Source organism: Aythya marila (assembly GCF_965140915.1).
Source record: "Aythya marila genome assembly, contig: HAP1_HAP1_SCAFFOLD_174, whole genome shotgun sequence".
Classification (NCBI taxonomy): Eukaryota; Metazoa; Chordata; class Aves; order Anseriformes; family Anatidae; genus Aythya; species Aythya marila.
In genome coordinates, this window is record NW_028136870.1 from 562,450 (window position 1) to 579,625 (window position 17,176).

The 17,176-nt window shown below is 50.9% G+C and overlaps 1 protein-coding gene and 1 pseudogene across 2 annotated transcripts; one reads left to right on the forward strand and one right to left on the reverse strand.

The window, feature by feature from the left end:
• The first annotated feature begins 631 nt into the window (after positions 1–631).
• On the forward strand, positions 632–2,865 carry LOC309891405 (very low-density lipoprotein receptor-like; annotated as a pseudogene). The gene is made up of 2 exons: positions 632–2,099; positions 2,804–2,865. The product of its transcript is annotated as a very low-density lipoprotein receptor-like (transcript).
• Positions 2,866–10,304: 7,439 nt separating this feature from the next.
• LOC309891406 (sperm-associated antigen 4 protein-like) lies at positions 10,305–13,273 on the reverse strand (the record flags this gene model as incomplete). The annotated part of the gene is made up of 6 exons (XM_082785772.1): positions 10,305–10,442; positions 11,014–11,100; positions 11,464–11,631; positions 12,133–12,245; positions 12,386–12,470; positions 13,073–13,273. The coding sequence occupies 6 exons, from the start codon at positions 13,271–13,273 to the stop codon at positions 10,305–10,307; spliced, it is 792 nt and encodes a 263-aa protein (XP_082641898.1).
• Between the last annotated feature and the right edge of the window lie 3,903 nt (positions 13,274–17,176).

A 17,176-nucleotide genomic window follows, 5' to 3' on the forward strand; every position in this document is an offset into this window, starting at 1 on the left:
GAACCGCGCAGGGACGCGGGAAAAGGAGCCGCGGAAAACGCGGGACATTGAAATAATCGCGGTGCGATGCGGGACATCCGAGATGGAGTTGCTACGGGAGACCAGAGGCGTCAGTGGACAACGGTAGTCGACTCTCACCGTGTGGCGAGTCGGCACAGAGCAGAGGGACGGACATCAGGACCCTGCAGCCTGTCTGACGTAACCATGGAGGCAGCAGCGGCTGTGCTGCTTCTCTCTAGCATTCCTTTTCTAAGAGGTTTACCTTGCAATGCAAAAAAGACTATTCGTCCCCAGATCGGTGTTATAACTATGTTTCTGGATAACATTCCGTGGGGTTGCCACATTCTACAGACTATTAATGACGATTTAGCTCTATTGCAGGGCAGGAGAGCAGAGACGCAGATTACACCGCCAAATGACCACCGTCAGTCAGGCTCGTTCACAAACAGCTTCTAGGGTTGCAGCTGGCACGGCCTGCAGCCGTATAGCAGACGTTACACTCTCTTTCCTAACTAGTAATCATGTGTCTCATCCATTTGTGGTGAATGGTCAGTGGCAAAAAGAAAAGGGGGAGAGTAAGGGGCGACAAAGACGGAAACGGTGCCAGGAGGATGCCACTGACACTAACAGCATGGGTAATAGGAGCAGTATAAGTGACACAGGTGCAGGGCGGCGGTGGGTGCTGCCGCGCTGCGGGGCACTCTGCCTGCTGCTCACCCTCGCCGGCCTGTGCACTGCTGCCGACGGTGCTAGAGCAAAATGTGAAGACTGCTTAGATGGCAGTGATGAGAGTGCTTGTGTGAAGAAGACGTGTGCTGAATCTGACTTTGTGTGCAACAGTGGTCGGTGTGTGCCAAATAGATGGCAGTGTGATGGGGATCCGGACTGTGAAAATGGGTCTGATGAGAGTGCTGAGCTGTGTCATATGAGAACATGCCGGGTAAATGAAATCAGCTGTGGTCCTCAGTCAACCCAGTGTATCCCAGTGTCCTGGAAATGTGATGGTGAAAAGGACTGCGACAGTGGAGAAGATGAAGAGAATTGTGGCATTGTGACTTGTAGTGCAGCAGAATTCACATGCAGTAGTGGGCAATGTATTTCCAAAAGCTTTGTCTGCAATGTTCAAGATGACTGCAGTGATGGTAGCGATGAGCTGGAGTGTGCACCTCCTACCTGTGGTGTTCGTGAGTTTCAGTGCAAGAGTTCTACCTGCATCCCTATCAGCTGGGTGTGTGTTGATGATGCTGACTGCTCCGACCACTCGGATGAATCTTTGGAGCAGTGTGGCCGCCAGCCTGCACCTCCAGTGAAGTGTTCTACGAGTGAGGTGCAGTGCGGCTCAGGTGAATGTATCCACAAGAAGTGGTGATGTGATGGAGATCCTGATTGCAAGGATGGAAGTGATGAAATTAACTGCCCTTCTCGGACCTGCAGGCCAGACCATTTCAGATGTGAAGATGGGAACTGTGTCCATGGGAGTAGGCAGTGCAGTGGTGTGAGAGACTGTCTGGATGGCACTGATGAAGCAAACTGTAACAATGTTATTCAGTGCTCTGGACCTGGCAAATTCAAGTGCAGAAGTGGAGAATGCATAGATATCAATAAAGTGTGTAACCAGCAGAGAGACTGCAAGGACTGGGGTGATGAGCCCCTGAAGGAATGCATCATAAATGAATGTGACTGTCCAGCTGGGTTTGAGTTTGTAGACAAGAGAAACTGTGGAGACATTGATGAATGCCAAAACCCTGGTAGCTGTAGTCAAATCTGTATCAACCTGAAAGGTGGCTACAAATGTGAATGTAGCCATGGCTATCAGATGGATCCTGCTACAGGAACCTGGAAAGGGCCATACGGGTACAGAAATACAAATAACACCTGTGATTACAATGACACTGCTAAGCAGGGTTTAGGGGTTTATAGCATGGAGACAAGCGGTAACAACTACAGTGTTTGGAACAATTGTACAGCTTTGGCCTTACCTCCTGATGCTTTTCTGATTTGTGGTGATAGGGCCTGGCAAGGTATTGCTGCAAATGCTATCAGATGTCCATGTTACTTAGATAAACTCATTGTATTTGCTCCTAGCTTGTTACAGTTGCGTGAGATCACCAGACATAAATGGGCATTGCTTGCACCGGATTGCAATGATAATGTTGAATTGTGTGGGGTTGCAGCTAGAGCGGCATTGGCAATTTTAGTGCCTGGAGTGGCATCTGCAGCCGCACGTAACAACTGCTTGGCTGTGGGGATCGGCTGTGGTGTGGACGCCCCTAGGTGCACCCTGAGCGTTTTGTTCGGAGGGGACTCCACTCTCAGCTGCTCACCGCAGGAGCAGACAAAGATCTCCTGAAGCTGCAGACAAACAGTATGTTTTCAGCTGCTGGAGGGATACTAACTGGAGTGTTAATAATTGTGTGTGTTATCCTTAAATGTCCAGGTATTTTGTGTTGAAAGTATTTGTGTAAGAGTAAGGTTTTAAAACAAAGTGTTGCAAGTCATTTCACGAGGAACACAATGAGAGAAAATACTTGTTTGTTTGCTTATCATTCTAAATTATGTTCTTGTGGTATGATTGAGAGTGAGATGTGCCAGAGGCCTCTGGGTGTGCGATTGTGCTCTGTATGTGTGATTGTACTATGTGAATAAGAGCGCGCTTTTGCCATAGTGCAGGTTATTGCCATAGTGCAGGTTTGCCACAGTGCAGGTTATTGCCTTAGTGCAGGTTTGCCATAGTGCAGGTTATTGCCATAGTGCAGGATTCCGGAATATGGCCCTAGTACCGGTTATTGTTGCCTTAGTGCAGGATTCCGGAATATAACCATAATACAGGTTGTCATTGCCAAAGTGCAGGATTCTGGAATATAGCCTTAGTACAGGTTATTGTTACCATAGTGCAGGCCGGCAAAAATTATCAAAAGATTTATTAGAAAGATTCAATATGATATCAATCCTTTTAATCAATAGTTCACTGATTTGTTTGAAACAATGCACAGATGGTTACTGGGATTAGTCAAAGGGGGATTAGGTTTAAGTGTGTCACTATTAAATTGTGTTACTTTCTATTAGATTGTGTTACCATTAAATGCTTACAGTAATTATAGTATTATTAGGGTTAAGTTATATAGTTGTGTTATATTGTATATTTGACACCTACTGTAAAACCAAGTACTGCCTGTACTAAAAGAAAACGGGGGAATTGTTGGGAATTGGCATAATTGTTCGATCTAAGCTTGCTTTAAGCAACCAGGGTAGGCCTTAGAAATCTCAGGGCCTGCTGTAGCTGAGCAAACCAGGCTGCCAGAGTAACTGTGAGAAGCTCCCACGGCAATGACTCCCACATCACCCAATTAAGGAACTCAGAAAATATTGTTATCAGCAGCTGGCCTCAAGGACTAGGCCTACATGGCCGTAAAGCACAAAGGGGGTTGTTTTCCTAACTTCTAATCAAAAGGGGGGTTCTTTTCTTGCAGGTGGTGTTATTTTCTTAACGGTTTGTCTGAGTGCTTTTGACCAATAATCTTGTGTGAAACACTGTCCACCCCTGTAAAATTCACTATAAAAGTTGGACTATTCGGGCAATAAAATGGTGAAGCATGATCTGACTCTGCTGGTGTCTGTCGTGCTTTCGTCCGTGCTTCGCAACAAATGGCACCCGAACAGGCTGAGACCTGAACTGGACCTGAACAGGACATCGCAGCGGGAGACCTGAACAGGGCCTGAACAGGACATCGCAGCGGGACAGACATCGCACCGGAGCAGGACATCGCAGCACCGGAGCAGACATCGCAGCCGAGCACGGACATCGCAGCGGCGCCGGGGCGAACATCGCAGCGCAGCGGGACACCAGCGCAGCGGGACACCAGCGGCGCCGGCACATCTGAACGCAGGTAGAGCAGGAGACCAGCGGCGTTGGGACCAGCGGCGCCGGGCGCCGGGACATCGGCGCGGCGCCGGGACCAGTGCCGCCGGGGACCAGCGGCGCCGCGACATCACAGCGCCGAGACTGAGACATCGGAGCGGCGCGGGACATCGGAGTGGACATCGGAGCGGACATCGGACCGGCGCTGCACCTGACCAGACACCGAGCCGCAAACACTGTACAAAGGACTCACGGTAAGACACGGGGAAAGGAAACCGTGGGGAGCGTGGGAAAAGATCCGCGGGGAAGCGCGGGAAACGGAACCGCGCAGGGACGCGGGAAAAGGAGCCGCGGAAAACGCGGGACATTGAAATAATCGCGGTGCGATGCGGGACATCCGAGATGGAGTTGCTACGGGAGACCAGAGGCGTCAGTGGACAACGGTAGTCGACTCTCACCGTGTGGCGAGTCGGCACAGAGCAGAGGGACGGACATCAGGACCCTGCAGCCTGTCTGACGTAACCATGGAGGCAGCAGCGGCTGTGCTGCTTCTCTCTAGCATTCCTTTTCTAAGAGGTTTACCTTGCAATGCAAAAAAGACTATTCGTCCCCAGATCGGTGTTATAACTATGTTTCTGGATAACATTCCGTGGGGTTGCCACATTCTACAGACTATTAATGACGAATTAGCTCTATTGCGGGGCAGGAGTGCAGAGACGCAGATTACCCTGCCAAATGACCACCGGCAGGCTGTTTCACAAACAGCTTCTAAGGTTGCAGCCGGCACTGCCTGCAGCCGTATAGCAGACGTTACACTCTCTTTCCTAACTAGTAATCATGTGTCTCATCCATTTGTGGTGAATGGTCAGTGGCAAAAAGAAAAGGGGGAGAGTAAGGGGCGACAAAGACAGAAACGGAACCAGGAGGATGCCACTGACACTAACAGCAGGGGTAATAGGAGTAGTATAAGTGACACAGGTGTGGGGCGGTGGCGGGCGCTGCCGCGCTGCGGGGCGCTCTGCCTGCTGCTCGCCCTCGCCGGCCTGTGCACTGCTGCCGACGGTGCTAGAACAAAATGTGAAGACTGCTCAGATGGCAGTGATGAGAGTGCTTGTGTGAAGAACATGTGTGCTGAATCTGACTTTGTGTGCAACAGTGGTCAGTGTGCGCCAAACAGACGGCAGTGTGATGGGGATCTGGACTGTGAAGATGGGTCTGACGAAAGTGCTGAGCTGTGTCATATGAGAGCATGCCGGGTAACTGAAATCAGCTGTGGTCCTCAGTCAACCCAGTGTATCCCAGTGTCCTGGAAAGGTGATGGTGAAAAAGACTGTGACAGAGATCCTGATTGCAAGGATGGAAGTGATGAAATTAACTGCCTTTCTCAGACCTGCAGGCCAGACCAGTTCAGATGTGAAGATGGGAACTGTGTCCATGGGAGTAGGCAGTGCAGTGGTGTGAGAGACTGTCTGGATGGCACTGATGAAGCAAACTGTAACAATGTTATTCAGTGCTCTGGACCTGGCAAATTCAAGTGCAGAAGTGGAGAATGCATAGATATCAATAAAGTGTGTAACCAGCAGAGAGACTGCAAGGACTGGGGTGATGAGCCCCTGAAGGAATGCATCATAAATGAATGTGACTGTCCAGCTGGGTTTGAGTTTGTAGACAAGAGAAACTGTGGAGACATTGATGAATGCCAAAACCCTGGTAGCTGTAGTCAAATCTGTATCAACCTGAAAGGTGGCTACAAATGTGAATGTAGCCATGGCTATCAGATGGATCCTGCTACAGGAACCTGGAAAGGGCCATACGGGTACAGAAATACAAATAACACCTGTGATTACAATGACACTGCTAAGCAGGGTTTAGGGGTTTATAGCATGGAGACAAGCGGTAACAACTACAGTGTTTGGAACAATTGTACAGCTTTGGCCTTACCTCCTGATGCTTTTCTGATTTGTGGTGATAGGGCCTGGCAAGGTATTGCTGCAAATGCTATCAGATGTCCATGTTACTTAGATAAACTCATTGTATTTGCTCCTAGCTTGTTACAGTTGCGTGAGATCACCAGACATAAATGGGCATTGCTTGCACCGGATTGCAATGATAATGTTGAATTGTGTGGGGTTGCAGCTAGAGCGGCATTGGCAATTTTAGTGCCTGGAGTGGCATCTGCAGCCGCACGTAACAACTGCTTGGCTGTGGGGATCGGCTGTGGTGTGGACGCCCCTAGGTGCACCCTGAGCGTTTTGTTCGGAGGGGACTCCACTCTCAGCTGCTCACCGCAGGAGCAGACAAAGATCTCCTGAAGCTGCAGACAAACAGTATGTTTTCAGCTGCTGGAGGGATACTAACTGGAGTGTTAATAATTGTGTGTGTTATCCTTAAATGTCCAGGTATTTTGTGTTGAAAGTATTTGTGTAAGAGTAAGGTTTTAAAACAAAGTGTTGCAAGTCATTTCACGAGGAACACAATGAGAGAAAATACTTGTTTGTTTGCTTATCATTCTAAATTATGTTCTTGTGGTATGATTGAGAGTGAGATGTGCCAGAGGCCTCTGGGTGTGCGATTGTGCTCTGTATGTGTGATTGTACTATGTGAATAAGAGCGCGCTTTTGCCATAGTGCAGGTTATTGCCATAGTGCAGGTTTGCCACAGTGCAGGTTATTGCCTTAGTGCAGGTTTGCCATAGTGCAGGTTATTGCCATAGTGCAGGATTCCGGAATATGGCCCTAGTACCGGTTATTGTTGCCTTAGTGCAGGATTCCGGAATATAACCATAATACAGGTTGTCATTGCCAAAGTGCAGGATTCTGGAATATAGCCTTAGTACAGGTTATTGTTACCATAGTGCAGGCCGGCAAAAATTATCAAAAGATTTATTAGAAAGATTCAATATGATATCAATCCTTTTAATCAATAGTTCACTGATTTGTTTGAAACAATGCACAGATGGTTACTGGGATTAGTCAAAGGGGGATTAGGTTTAAGTGTGTCACTATTAAATTGTGTTACTTTCTATTAGATTGTGTTACCATTAAATGCTTACAGTAATTATAGTATTATTAGGGTTAAGTTATATAGTTGTGTTATATTGTATATTTGACACCTACTGTAAAACCAAGTACTGCCTGTACTAAAAGAAAACGGGGGAATTGTTGGGAATTGGCATAATTGTTCGATCTAAGCTTGCTTTAAGCAACCAGGGTAGGCCTTAGAAATCTCAGGGCCTGCTGTAGCTGAGCAAACCAGGCTGCCAGAGTAACTGTGAGAAGCTCCCACGGCAATGACTCCCACATCACCCAATTAAGGAACTCAGAAAATATTGTTATCAGCAGCTGGCCTCAAGGACTAGGCCTACATGGCCGTAAAGCACAAAGGGGGTTGTTTTCCTAACTTCTAATCAAAAGGGGGGTTCTTTTCTTGCAGGTGGTGTTATTTTCTTAACGGTTTGTCTGAGTGCTTTTGACCAATAATCTTGTGTGAAACACTGTCCACCCCTGTAAAATTCACTATAAAAGTTGGACTATTCGGGCAATAAAATGGTGAAGCATGATCTGACTCTGCTGGTGTCTGTCGTGCTTTCGTCCGTGCTTCGCAACATAATATCATGGAGAATGGAAAACAATCAACCGAGTGGCTAATCCCAGCCAACAACGCTAGGTGGGTTTGTTTGTCAGTGGGCGTAACTCCTTGTCTATCACTAAAACTCTTCAATGCGTCTCCTGATTTTTGTATACAGGTGATAATTATACCAAGGATTCTATACCACCCTGAGGATTGTATGTATACCCAGCACACAGTGGCAAGTTATCATCTGGAAAGACGGGAACCATTCACGGCTCTAACTTTGGCCACCCTAATAATCCTGGGAGGAGCTGGAGTGGGGACCAGGGTAGCCTCATTGGTTAAACAAAATCAGAGCTTTTACGAATCTTGGTTTAATTATTCACCTTGGCTTACTACTTTATTATCAACCATAGCAGGACCTTTGTTGTTTTTAATAATAGCACAAACTTTTGGACCATGTATTTTTAATAAATTGATTGCGATTGTAAAGGGATGTTTAGAAGCGGCACGTCTAATGCTCATACATGCCAAATACGAGCCAATAAGTACCAACAAAGGAATCAAGGAAACATTAGTTCTTAGTAGCCAGGCATTGCAGAGATTCAATGAACAAAATGAGTAACTTAAAGAAAAAGGAGGGATTGTAATACACAATAAATGTTTGTTCATTGCCTTTTGTATTATAAAACAAGGAGTTCCGTTTGAGGAGCAGGAGTTGCAAAAGCTGTTGCAAGTAAGATGTATAATACTTGGCTAGACACTATGAAAATTCTTTTGCTTAATGTAACAAAAAGAGAACCCCCTCCCCTTCTCTCCTTCTGCATCTCAGTTGCCTCTTTTGTTCAAAGACACTGCTGCAAAGCTCATGGAACCATCTCCTGGTAAGTTGCTAACCTAGTGTATCAACATCCTGCCTTCCTGTCTCACGCTGGGCCAACATGACCAAATAAAAAAAGAAGTTGAACCACAACGCTGAGGAAGACTACGGCCTTCATCTTCACGACCACCAGAGGGACAGAGACGACCCCCTAGCAACAGTGCGCGCAGTCGCAGAATATCCCAGGATGTGCTGCGTAATCCCGGAATTACCAAGCTATAAGAAGGGACCCTGGCGGGGGTGAGGTGCGCGCCGTTGGCGGAGCCGAGACTCCCTGGCCGCCCAGCGCTGTTTTGCTTGCTGTTGCTTTCTCAATAAATTCCTTTCTATTATTAATGCAGTGCTCTCTGAAAATTAATTAAGGGGGCAACTTATAACACACATATGCATAACCAGTCCCCGCTTTGTATTAAAATGAGCTCCAAGGAGTCCTTTGCATAAACTCCTCCCAATTGCCTGCGCAGTGCCTGCTGCTGGGGGCCGTGGGGATGAAGGGTGACGACTCCTCGTCATCACCCCCTGCCTTTGTACAGACTCAGCTGCTCCTTGGCTCTTGTCCGACCCACACAGTCGGTCTTTTCAGACAGGTTTTTTTTTTTGTTTTTGAGGCAGATTCCCCATTTTTGCCAGGAAACACCCTCTGCGAGGGGCCCCGAGGCTCCTCATTTGCACGGTACTAAGCAAAGACACTCAGCAACATCCATTTAAACGAGATTAAGAGTCCTCCCCTTCCTGGCTTCCCTAAAAACGATAGCTTTATTTATAAATCATTAACGCGATTAAGCAAAACCCCGGCCCCATCAGAGGCGGAGCAGCGCCTCTGCGCATGCGCACGGCCTCGCTGAGGCCCTTTAAGGCGGGGCGGGGCAGAGCGCGCCCTGTTTCCAGCCGTTGCATCCCCCCCCCACGTGACCCACCGCGGGGCGCGTGACCGCCGGGCGGGTGGGCCGCGCGCCCCCTTCTCCCTCTCCCATTGGCTCGCTCTTCCCGCCCCTCCGGCCGCCGCGGGCGCCCATTGGACGCGGCTGACGCAAGAGACCTCTCTGGGAAGAATTTCTTCCGCCCGTTGGTGCGGAACTGCCTGGGCTCCATTTTGTGGCCGTTGCCTCTTGTCCTGTCCCCACAGGCCTCTGAGAAGAGGCTGTCTTCTATGATGGTGTTACGGGGGAGATGAGGAGAAGGGAAGGAAAGAGAGGGGGTTCCCTGTGGCAGGAGCTCTGTCTGCCTGCTGGTCCCCTCCTATTAGCTGCTCACAAGGCAGTAGGGGGTGATGTGCTTCTCACGGAGCCTCTGCTGGCTGCCTAAGCCTCAGGGCTGCTAGGGACGGGCTCCACCAATCTATCTCTGTCTCACTCTCCCTAACGCTCCTCAGCCTCCCCACCTCTTCCTTCAGGTCAGCCACAAGGCTGAGTAAATCATTCACCTGGTCGCATCTGCTGCCCTGCACTGCAGGGGCCAGGCTCTGGCACTCGCTGCAGCCCGAGCCCTGGGCACTCACATGTTTGCGTGGGACCTCTGTCTGGGTCTCCATTCATTTTTCTTGACAACAGCCTTCTGCTGGGGTCCAACCATGGCAAACTAGCAGGCTCGTTAGAACTCCCTGTGGTAGCTTCCTTGCTAAAATTCTAAGTTGTAAGAGGCAGAGTTCCCAGAGGAGAGGGGAGGAAGAGAAAGGGAGGTGGGAAAGGGAGGAGAGGATACTCCCCATGCTCCTCTCAGCCCCACGCAAACTGCCTGTGCTAACTGCCAAGCCTATCCCATTTGGGCGTCCTGTTTGCAGCATTCCTGGGTCATGGCCCTCCCTAGGGACTGCTTTTATACTGTCAGGGGGTGGCTGCAGAATGGCAGCGACACCGAATTTAAAACTCAGAACACCCCTGCAGCCCCCTCCGGCTACCAACGCCTTGTCACGTAAACCCAGTGCACTGCTTCAGGGACCACCCTCAGGGTTGGCTGAAACACATGAAACTGAGCTGCCACATCTTTCTAACGTTATTATTCGTGTTTAAGAAATTCTTGTGGCTTTTCTATCTGCCCATGAACCTGCACTCGATAGATGCAGGTGTATTCTGGGTTTCCCCAGTTGCTTCGCACCTCCAATCTGATATGGCGGAACGTTTTGGGAGGCTCCTTCTGTAAAGAAAACAAGGGGAAGCATCATTACTCATGTGGGAAGAACTGCAGCACAACCATGTAGCTCTCTTTGCCAGCACTCCCCTTGCTGCAGACCAAATGGCAGCCCCGACAGAGGAGGAAGCAAGGGAAATCAGAAGGCCCTTTCTCACCAGGGCCATAGAGGCACCCTCTGTGCCTAGACAGCAAAGCCCTGGCCTCAGAGGCTTGCTGAGGGGAGCTATGGAAACCCAAGTTGCTCTGCTGCCTATGCTGCCTTGGGACACTGGGACAGTCTTGCTGATGGAGACAGATGTCTGCAATCTCCCCTCCCACCCCCAGTTCTTCCTCCTCGCCCTAAAGGGGACTAATTCCCTTCCAGAGCCCCTTCCCACTGCTGCTTTTTCTGCTTTACCAGAAAGAAAAGGAAAGCACTTCCAAAGGTGGGCTAAGCACCTCATCCTGCCAGCAGGAGGCAGCCACATGGGAGAGCAGAGGGTGGCTTGGGTGATCATCTGAACCCTCTCTTCCAGAGACTAGCAGACAACCCGTCCTTCCTCCCTGCCATCCTGCCCACACGCACTTGCCATACCTGCACATGGAAGGTCTGAGCAATCATTCCATCCACGCTGTAGGCGAATAGCCCAAGGAACGTTTCCGTTTTGTCCTCATCCACTCCCTCAAAGACAAGAGATGATGGGGGCAGGTCAGTCTCAAGCAGGCCATCAGAAAAAGAATATGCTGAGGCCAAAGCTGGGAACCCTTTCCCACCTTCCTTGGCTCTAGCAGTATTCTAGTGCAAGTGAGAGTGAACCCAAGTCAGGGCACTTGGAGCAATTGCTCCCAGATCCTTGTCTGTGAACCACAGAAGAAGGTTCCAGGCGTGTCTAACAATGCTCAAGTGTCTCCAGTGCCCCTCGATAGGATGCGGTGCTCTGCAGCAACCAATCCTCAGATACCTGAGGGAACACACCACGCTTTCTGGCGCTGCTTTTCCTTGCGGCCAGGGCCTCCCAAAAAGAAGTGCCAGGCAGAGACTTACAGAGACAGCAAACTCTCTGGGGGCGCTGCTGACTTCTCCGGAAGGAGAGACTGTCCTGGAGATATGCCAGATGGTAAAAGCTGCTGGCCAGATTTTCACCGGCAACCGAATGACGACGTGTCCCTGAGATCCTTGGAAGGCCCAGCAGTCGCCTGGGGAGATACTGGGCTGCAACGAGAAAGCCAGTGACCGTCAGTGGCAAGGCAGTCAGAGGGCCAACAGATCTGGCTGTTCAGCAAGGAGCCACAGACCTTGCCTTCTCTATAGGTCGCAATTCAGCTCACAGGTAAACGCTAGGCTATGAACAGAAGGTGAAGATGCACAAGTTTTGAGAGTGCCTAGGCTCAATTGCCTTTCGCAATCCAGTTCTGCTTTCTCAAAGGCAGAGGCCTGAGAGGCTTTCTGAAAGGCAGAGGCAGGGTGGTGTTCCTAATGTACATGTATGTCACTCCATCAACCTTCAAAAACTGAGCTGGACCTGTGAGGACCATTTCAGGCATTCTTCGGGCTGATTTGGTTGACCAGATCAGTGCTGGGGGCCCAGAAAACATCTCTTGCAGCTTCCATGGCTCAGCACACTCACAGAACTCCCACCCACACTAGAAACGCATGGTCTCCCAACCAGAAAGCAAGAAAGTAAACCAGCTGTCACAATTTCTCTTACAATACCTGCAATATGGTCTCTGGATGTTTTGCAAAAGAAAAGAGTGGAAAAATCCACCACTTCTTTGCGTCTTTCCCGCCATAACTCTTGGAAGTCCTCTGCACATCAATTGTGGCACCTGAAATGAATATGGGAAGAAGTTCACCAGGACAGGCAGGAGATTAGCAGAAGCAGTGAATTATGATGTGTTTCTCACGCTGAATGCAGAGCTTGTTGCTTTGGGGAGAGTCAGACACAAGCTGAACTCTGTCTACATACCTAAGGATTTCAGGGCCCAGTCAGGCATCCAGGTGTAGATTTTAAGCGCCTTTTCAAATGCGTTCGTTGTGAAGTGCAGAATGTTCTGGGGAAAAATAATAATAAAAAAAAAAGGAATGGAGATACAGCAGTGAGCACAAACACACAGCAGTTCTGCATGAGCAGACTCCTAGCAGAGAGCTAAGGAAGGGCTCCGTGTCAGAAAACCCAAGGCAAGACCTGTCAGAAAAGGTGCCAGACTGTGAGCATTCCCAGATGAACCACGTGAAGCCTGGAAAAGGCCACCAGTGTCCAGAGCCAAAGCACAGACCGCCTTCAGGTTCTGCCTGAGAGCCATGTTCCCCACCCTGTGTACTCTCCAGAGCAGCCTGGAGATGGAGTCATGCCCTGAGCCAGCTGCTGCATGCAGAGGCCCCCTTCCAGCTGGGCCGGAGGATGGGACTGACCTGCAAGTTTCTAGGAAGGGCCTCCAAAGCTGAGCCAAGCCCAGCAGGTGCCTGGCTGGACACCCAGCCCAGGGAGAAGTTCACAGTGCTGCTCAGAGTGCAAGCAAAACTGAGCCCTGGCAGTCAGGTGTGGGGCAGGCAGCACAAGGACAGAGCTACCACCGAAAAGGGCCAAGAGGAACCAGCAGGAGGAACCCCTCCGAGGGCACTGAGCTCTCTGGCTCGCCCCCAGCACCTTTACCTCTCTCTTCTCCCCTTGGATGCGATTATCTTCCAGAACCTTGCTCACTGCCTGCACAAACTGTTCCATTGTAGCAGACACATGGGCTTCCTTCTCCTGGAGCTCCTGCCTCTTCTGGTCACGCCAAACCAGTGAGGTCCTGGAAGCAAAGTGAAAGCAGATCTTGTGCAGCAGCAGCCCATCGGAGGAAAGGGTTCCCATGGGCCTTCTACCTCCCCCCTTCCCCAACCCCCTCAGCCCCTTTTCCCTTACTCTGGTTTACAAAAGGCTCCTTTCCACTACCCTAGGTAAAGGTCGGGAGCCCTGAAAACAAGGCAAGGGAGTGCAAAAATAGCACACAGCTGGCTGAGCCAAATCCCCGGGAAAACTTCGATGTCAAGAAAGCGCTCTTACCCGGTAGACTTGTGCTCTGCTTCGGGCACCGCTAACGTTGCCTGGAAGATAAAGACACTCCACTGGAGAAAGCACGAGGAGCACTGCCAGGGCTTCCCAAAGGAGAATGCCCCAGTAACAGCTGGCAAAATTTTCCCCTGCTTCGAGGCAGTTTGGAGACATCCCAACCCAATAGTCGGGCTCTTTAACTAGCCATGCTCAGCAGAGCACCGTCTGCATTTCCATTTGCTTTCCTATCCCACCCAGCCTCTCCCAGCAGTACAGAGGGAGCAAACGCCTCTTCTGCCAAAGTGCTCCTCTCTTCATCCTGTCCCTGCACAGGTCACTTGGGAAGATCCGTCTGCACATTGAAGCCCATCCAGGTGCCGAGATGGACTGACCAACACAATTGCCCACCACCCACTCTCTGTCTCAGCAGTGATGAGCCTTTGACCAAACTCCTCATTTTCCACATGGACACAGCAGGGCAGAGCTGTGGCCTTTGCAGGCATTGGTTTTCCCACACCAAGACTTACTTGCAACGCTTCTTTTCCCCACCGTGTCCAGCAGTAGTCACCAGCTGTGGGTCACATCATCAAGAGAGAGTTATTTTCTTAGACTGCTAATGATCCCTGTAGCCCCATTTTCTTCTTTCACACCCACGGAGGGGTTTGGCTGGGACAGCTGCAACTGCAGACAGAGGCTTCCACCCCAACCTCCTGGTCATACACCAGGCCCAGACATTTAGAAAATGGAGGAGCCCTGCTCCAACAAGACCAGTGGTGTGGTCTAGTGCCTGGAGAACATGCACAGAGACCACGGTTGATTCTACTCACAGGGTCAAAAAGCAAAGCTATAAAGCTATACTTAGAGAATTTTACTGGCTGCAAGCCTGTCACTGCCAGCAGCCATACAAAGCCTTAGGCAGGCAGGAGCCTGCCTGTAAAGGACATCGGTGGCATTCACTGCATCACAGAAATGGGCTTGTCAATGGTGTACAAGGACAGTCTCTCTCCCTAGCTCTGCAAAGATGATTTTTGGTCAAGGAATACTCACCAAAAAGGACTGGAAGCAGAAGAAAAAGGAGCTTGAGAATCCTCCTGCCTTTCTTCTGAGTGACGCTTTTTCTAAAGGAGAGGGAAGACTGTGGTTATCACAGCCCACTTTTGGGACACACATTTTCCAGGCATCTGTTGAGGAGCTAGCTTGTCACCAGATTCCTCTGCTCAATACAGCTGAACTCCCGAGGGCCCGCGGGCCTTTGGAAAGATCTGGCTAGTGGCACACCACCCACGGTATGCAAAGGTGGCTTAAGAACTCTGGCGTGACAGGGGGAAAGCAGCCTGGCCCCATTCATCTCTCCCCAGAGAAGGAGCAGGGTGTGCCTATGAGAGAGGGTTGCTGGGTTTCCTGGCTGAAGGAATCCAGGCAGCATGCAGGGCTTCTCACTTTCCCCTCCCAGCTTTCTGGGCTCTCCTGCACCTACCTGCCCAGCCTGGCTGGCATCTCCGCAGCACCAGCACACTGGCCAGGCATATGGAAAAGTCTGCTCCCCTCCCAAGACCCAAGAAGATCCTTTCTGGGCTCCGGCTGGTTCTGGAAGCCTCTCTGGTTGGCGCCGCTGCACACCTCGTCAGTGCAGGGTTTAATACAGGACAGCCAGCTGTGACATCACAAGAAGCAACAGCTCTAATCGTAAAGTGGCGTCCCTGATGACCTCAGAGGGGCTGCCCAGAAAGGAGAGATCCTGTGGGTTAGTTCCCAGCTCTGCCTTCTCAAAGCTGTCGTGGTTCCACTCGAGTGGGCAGCCGAGCTCCACCACAGCCGCCTTATATACTGTGTCTGGCTGTGACGTCATAAAGGAGGGATGACGTCATATGCCCTTATATGGCATGTGCTAGCCCCAAATACGCCCCAACAGCCTCAGCACAAGGGGTGCAGAGGGGGGAGGTGAGGGCTTGGGAACCAGTGCAGACGGAGCCCCCGCGCAGGTGCACAACGAGAATCTGTCGGCGAGGCCTCAGGCATGGGCATAGCTGCTCTTTTACTGACCACATCCGTAGGGAGCTGATGACCTCCATCTTGCCAATTTATTCCTAAATAAATGCATTTCCAGTGCACATCCTTTCACCTTACTGTGTTTAACGTGAAAAAAGCAGCCATCCAATTTTTTATTATTTTCTCCCCTTTCTCAAAAGCATCCTCTCCTGGGTTGCCCCACACGATGATGTCTTCAACGTACATCCACTGGTCCTGAGGGAACCGGTGGACTTGCTAAGCCACTGTCCCTCATACCTGAGAAGTTGTGGAAGTGCGTTTAAGGAGTTCCCACTGACTGCAGGAGGGAAAATCTAGCCCCAATTTTGAAAAAGGGAAAGAGGAAGGCCCGGGAGCTACAAGCCTTCCTCCCTTCGTGGGGGTGCAGAGCCTTCATCACCCTGAGGTGCAAGGAAGAGCTGAGGCAGGGCAGGGCTGGGTGTGCAGGGCCGCTCTGGAAGGTTCTGTGCTGGGGGCATGATGTGGGGGGTGCTGGGGGGGAACAACACAGAGCTAAGGGGACACATGGGGCTGGGGGCACCTGGAGCACACAGTCAGGGAGAACTGTAGTGTATCCCGTGCTGAGGACTGAATGCAGTTCGTGAGTCCTGGGTCCAGCTCTGGGCTCCCCGGTACAAAAGAGACCGGGATCTCCTGGGAAGGGTCCAGCGGAGCCCACGAAGGTGATACGGGGCCTGGAGCATCTTCCCTAGGAGGAGAGGCTGAGAGACCTGGGGCTGTTCAGCCTTGGGAAGAGAAGACTGAGGGGGGATCTCATCAATGTGCTTAAATATGTGAAGCGTGGGAGACAGGGATTTGGCCAACCTCTTCTCAGAGGCCTGTGGGGACAGGACAAGAGGCAACGGCCACAAAATGGAGCCCAGGCAGTTCCGCACCAACAGGCGAAAGAAATTCTTCACAGAGAGGGTGCCGGAGCGCTGGGACAGGCTGCCCAGGGAGGCTGTGGGGTCTCCTTCTCTGGAGATATTCAAGGCCCGTCTGGAGGCCTACGTGGGCAGCCTGCTGTAGGGAGCTGCTTTGGCAGGGGGGTTGGTCCCGATGAGCTCTCGAGGTCCCTTCCAACCCCTACAACTGTGTGATTCTGCAAAGTGTGGGGGGAGATGCGGGGGGAGCAGCTCAGGGTGGAGGACATGGGGCTGCATGTTGGGGGGCACATGTGAGTGACAGTGGGGGTATAATGGACATAGGAGTGGAACTGGTGAGGGGAAATGAGGTCGTATAGGTGTGGGGGCACACACGAGTGTCAACGGAGGAGTTGTCCTCCTCCCTGTTAAAGGGGAACAAAGCTCCCCCCACGGCCTTCCTCCCTTTGTGGGGCTGCAGAGCCTTCACCACCTGCTGGCCGTCATACCTGAGAAGCTGTTGCTAAGGGCCATAGGAAATAAGGGGGTGGTTGGTGACAGACAACATGGCTTCACTCGGGGCAGATCGTGCCTGACAAATCTGGTGGCCTTCTATGATGGGGTTACAGCTTTGGTGGGTGGGGAAAGAGCCATCCAATTTTTTATTATTTTCTCCCCTTTATGTGGTGGTACCGTTCGAGTGGGCAGCCGAGCTCCACCACAGCCGCTTTCTCACTCCCCCTCCTCAAAGAGGAATGGGGAGAAAATATGTGAAAAGGGCTCAAGGGTTGAGATAAGGACGAGAAAATCATGCAATAATTATTGTAACAGG